The 5,252-nt window shown below is 42.2% G+C and overlaps 1 protein-coding gene across 1 annotated transcript; it reads right to left on the bottom strand.

The window, feature by feature from the left end:
- Window positions 1-240: 240 nt before the first annotated feature.
- LOC123184658 (wall-associated receptor kinase 2-like) lies at window positions 241-3,253 on the bottom strand. Its single transcript, XM_044596741.1, has 3 exons — window positions 2,368-3,253; window positions 2,111-2,272; window positions 241-1,464 (listed from the first exon to the last, which is right to left on the bottom strand). The coding sequence occupies exons 1-3, from the start codon at window positions 3,245-3,247 to the stop codon at window positions 479-481; spliced, it is 2,028 nt and encodes a 675-aa protein (XP_044452676.1). The 5' UTR covers window positions 3,248-3,253; the 3' UTR covers window positions 241-478.
- Between the last annotated feature and the right edge of the window lie 1,999 nt (window positions 3,254-5,252).

Genomic DNA, 5,252 nt, shown 5'->3' with positions numbered 1-5,252 from the left:
GGAGAAGTTCTTTTGTGCTGCGTGAACTGTGCAGCCTTTTCTGTTTCTCGTTTATTTTAACAGCTCAAACAACTTAACATATTGATGCTAAACTTGTGCCATGACCAATCTAACTGGAGGTGCCATCCCACGTCCCTTGACCACCCTCAAGACTACGCCGTTATAGCCGCTACTCGGGCCATCCCACGAGCTAGATGTAGCAACGTGCAAAACTACCTAGCTACTAATCTGGACAAGACGTGAACAAGCTCACGCTACATGGTCAGATTTATTTGCAGAAAGCAAACCAAGACTATGCCGTTACAGCCGCTGCTTGTGCCATCCCACGAGCTAGATGTAGCAACGTGCAAAACTACCTAGCTACTAATCTGGCCAGGACGTGAACAAGCTCACGCTACATGGTCAGGTTTATTTGCAGAAAGCAAACCTATGTGACAAGTGCGGCAGGATTACATGTTTCCAAACGGAATTAATTGCCTTACGGTTTACGGCAACGTTTCAGTATGACAAGACGCTCCGCAACATCAGTCATTGTCGGCCTTTGATCCACATCAAGGTTAAGACAATCCACGGCAAGCTCTGCCAGACTGACAAGAAGGTCCAAATCTTCTTCTACTGCAATTTCTGTGTCAAATAACTCAGTTGATTTCTTCCTGTCTTTGTGAACATCAAGGAAACTCTTCACTATGCTGTTATCTTCAGAGTAAGTGGCCTTCTTCCTGCTGATAAGCTCTAGGATCACAACTCCAAAACTGTAGACATCACTTTTTGCGGTTAACATGCCTGTCTGTAGGTACACTGGATCCATATAACTCCTATCACCAATGACTAATGCAGTGTGTTCCTTGTCTGTTGCAATCAACCTTGATATGCCGAAGTCGGAGATCTTGGGGGCAAACTCATCGTTCAAGAGTATGTTTGCCGGCTTAACATCACCGTGCAAGATTACTTTATTGGTTTGAGAATGCATATAAGCTAGACCCTGTGCTGATTCTACAGCAATATTTAGACGTACATCCAAGCTGAGAGGCTTCTTTTCCTCCCCGTGAAGAATGTCATCCATGCTTCCTCTGGGTATGAACTCATACACTAGCATGGGGCTATCCACTTCTAAGCAACAACCTATGAGCCTAACGATGTTCTTGTGGATTATTTGAGACTGGATGATGACTTCATTTGGAAATTGTTTACTCTCTAGCACATTACCACTAATCGGTTTCTTTACCGCAACCAATTCGTCACCGAGAAGGCCCTTGTAAACTTCACCAAAGCCACCTTTTCCAATTAGTTTGCCATTTTTAAAAATTTGCTGCAGGTCAACCTTTTTGAAAAGCTTTATAGTCCGAGCTTTCTCTAATACAGGACCACCATTCCTTTTGTATGTGTCATGAATCTTCTTCTTCTCTTTGATAATAATGATAGTGAATGTCATAATGACTATGAGAAGAATCCCACCTACTACACCTACATAGACAACGAAACAAAAATCACTATTTAATTGCTCAAAGTTTCTAGTATTTTAATCTGAGAAAAAAAATCAGAGCAGACATGATACAGTCCATAAGGGCATTCACAATGCTCCACTTCGGATCGTATCTAAAGCAGCCACGTCAGATAATTAGCTTAGGTGGAACAACAATCAAGAAGAAGAGAAAGGGATCGTATCTTCTTGAAACAAATAAGTAACTGTTACTCGCCACTATGGGTAGTCTTAGTGTGCAATGACATTGGGAAGGGCCTTTACACCAACCATTAACGTTCTATTGCGGTCATCCTGCCTGTCTGTAGTCCTAATGAACAATCGACTGCTCATAATCCAAGATTTTGTGTGTGACGACAAGAGATATTATTACTAATATTAAAGGGTGGATCTTCCATGAATTGGGATCCACAAGTCACAATGTATCAATTTTGCCATGCGAGACGTTATGTGATTGTTTTTCTCCCGTTGCAATGCAAGGGCATGTTTCCTAGTATGTATAAAAAGCTCCATTACTATAGTATTGACTGTCCAATTAATCTACGGACTGGAGCAAAAATAAGATGTAGTTGGTGAAACACATGAACAAAGCAGATATATTGAAACGAAGAAACTTGTGTGAGATGTTACCTATGGAAATCTGTGCTGCCAACGGGAACCTGGGGGTGCAGCGTTCATAAAATGGGTCATTGCTCTGATAACCAGGACGGCAGGTGCATTCGTATGAACCGTCGGTGTTCTTGCATGTACCCCGGCAAGGATACCCTGCTTGAGGTGCACATTCATCTATGTCTATACATGTTACACAGAAAATACTCATCAGCACATGCATGGAAAACTGCTGAGACAGACAGAGTTGAGTTGCGGCTTGCGAGTGTGGTAGTTACCGGTGCACCCGTCAACGACGTAGGGGTTGCCCTCGCGGCCTGTGGTGCAGTTGCAGGTGTAGCCAGGGCCATTGGCGGAGACGACGCACTCGCTGTGGCGACTGATGCAGGCATACCCCGGCTTGGTCGCCGCCGCGGCGCACGATAGGCTGCCATTGTCACGGATGGCCCAGTCTAGCGACAGCGGCATGCTGGTATTCACGTCCATGTGACGAAGGTGGGCCTTCTGGAAGTTGTAGTAGCCCCTGTTGGTGATGAAAGCGTAGTCGCACGGGCAGAACTCCTGGTTTTCGTGCGTCCAGGAGCCGCCAGACTCGAAGTCGATCACGTTGTCGGTGAGCCCCGGTGGGATGTCGATGCGGCAGCAGCCGACGCCCCTGCACGCGCCATCCTGCGGCAAACTGGAGTCGTTGGCGAAGGCCACACACCCCGTGTAGTACTGGTAGTTGAAGCGCCCACTCACGCCGCTCTTGATCTGGGCGAAGGTGTTGCAGCCAAGGAGGACGAGCTGGTTGAGCTCGCTGGAGATGCGGTACACGCCTTCTGGGTTCATGTTCACCTTGCCGTCGAAGTCCCCGGTGACGTCGCCGGTGGAGTTGAAGCACTGCCACGCAATCGGCAGCATCACCCGGGCCTCGGGACGCGGCGACAGGGTCAGGTTCAGCACCCGCTGGGTGGTGCCCGCCATGACCGGCATGGTGTTGTTGACGCAGGAGATCTCGAAGCCCTTGCGGAAGCAGCCGCTGCCGATGCCGAAGGGGTAGGGGATGTCGACGTCGCCGCATCTACCTACACATCCCGGCGACACGGTGAGGGAATCCGCCACGGGGGCCGACATTGTTGCGACGAGCAGCGCGGGAAACAAGAGACGCATCCACATTGATGAACTGCCCATCGTTTTTGTTAGTGGACGAGAGCGAGCTATCTGTGTCCATCGCCTGCAGCTAGTGTTCGCTTAAATAGTAAATACACACATGAGAGCGAGCTGATGCGTTGTACTACGTACCTCACTAGTATGGGTCCGTCTATAACAAAGGCATTTTTATTTTCTAAGCTCATGCTGCTAGGCTGTTAGCTAGCTAGTTGTGATCTAATATAATCATGATTCTTTCACCATGCATCCACCAATCTCAAATGGCACTGCTCAGAGGGTTAACAAGGAATAAGAAATTCAGAGTTCCTTTTCTTCAAAAAAGGAGGATTACCCTGGCCACTGCATCGATTCACTAGTGCAGAACCGGGCATTATCACCGGTTCGTAAGGCCCTTTAGTGCCGGTTCTGTAACCGACACTAAAGGGTGGGGACTACCGGTTCAACACGAACCATGACTAAATGGCCACCATGTGGCACGAGCCGGCGCCGGGATGGGGATACTACATATTGTACACGTTATACATATATATAAATATAATTTCTGGTATATATATATATATATATATATCGCGCTATTCGTCACCCTGGGTGAGACATAGTTATTCTTCACCCCCCTCTATTTTACCATCAATGCACCGTAAATTTACGTTCCGTAAGTTTTGTCTTATTTCCGACGTAAAAAGGGACCGTAAGAAAATATATAATCGCTATAAAAAATATTTTATGTTATGTAAAATTACAAACATAAAAACATAGTCTAAAATACACATAAACTGCAAATTTTCTTGTCTTATGACTTACATTTTTATTTTCTTATATCAAATTTTATGTAGTGAATCAATAGGAATGTAACTATTTGAATTCAAAATGTAATTTAATTATGAAATGATCGTAAGATTACCTCGAGTGAAGAATAACTTATTCTGCATCCTGGTTGATGAATAGTATATATATATAGGGAAAATTCATCCTACCACCCGGTGATAGTTACCCCACATATCTCATATACTACCATGCGGTATTATATATACTATTTTATTATTTTAAATATTTTCATACACTATATCTATGATATTTCAAAACAAGTTACATGAAAAAATTATATATGAGTCCATAATTTTTGTTATATTTGTGAAATACGTACATATTAGTACGTAAAAAAGAACATACTCAAAATATGATACATACTACCTAAAAATTAGTATATATACTACCTAAACATTGTTATATACTACATACTACACGTACGTACTCTCGGTTTCGACAGATACTATATACAACATACAAAACGCAAGTGGTGGTAACTATCACTGCTTGTAGGAAACATTTGTCCATATATATATATATATATATATATATATATATATATATATATATATATATATATATATATATAGACACACACACATCTGGGCTATTCTGGTAAGCGTAACAGAATATTATTCTGTTACCCTACTTGAACTGATGAATTCAACCGGTTGAACTGATGAAATGCGAGCGGTTGAACTGATACTTTCTGTTTCTGTTAAAAATCGTCTTCTTTAGTTCAAATTTTTTTGCAATTTTTTTTTGTCGAAATGGGGCGTCTAATTTATTAATGAAAAGCTCTTAACATCTACATTACAATCTCATAATTTGTTTTTGCAAAAAATTTATGGTTTAAGAGCAGTTTTGAAAAAACCATTTTTTTTCAAAACCAAAATCACGAATCGTATTTTGGATTTAATTTTCAAACGGTTTATCGGAATTGAGCAAATGAGATGGCGTTGGAAAGCTTGTGAAAATCCACATCTTCCATATATCTACTATTTTTTCAAATTCTATATGATTTAAAAGTAATTTGAATAATGATGAAATTCTGGCAAAACTTATTTTCGCTTTTTTTTTGCAAAAGGTTTGTCGGATTGACGCAAATGATACGGTGTTGGAAAGCTATGGAAAATGCGCAACTTTTGCCTATAGAAAGTTTTTTCTAATTCCTTACGGTTTAAATACGAATTCAAATACGGTT

This window comes from Triticum aestivum, chromosome 2A (genome assembly GCF_018294505.1).
Source record: "Triticum aestivum cultivar Chinese Spring chromosome 2A, IWGSC CS RefSeq v2.1, whole genome shotgun sequence".
NCBI lineage: Eukaryota > Viridiplantae > Streptophyta > Magnoliopsida > Poales > Poaceae > Triticum > Triticum aestivum.
This window is presented reverse-complemented; position numbering and strand designations above follow the sequence as displayed.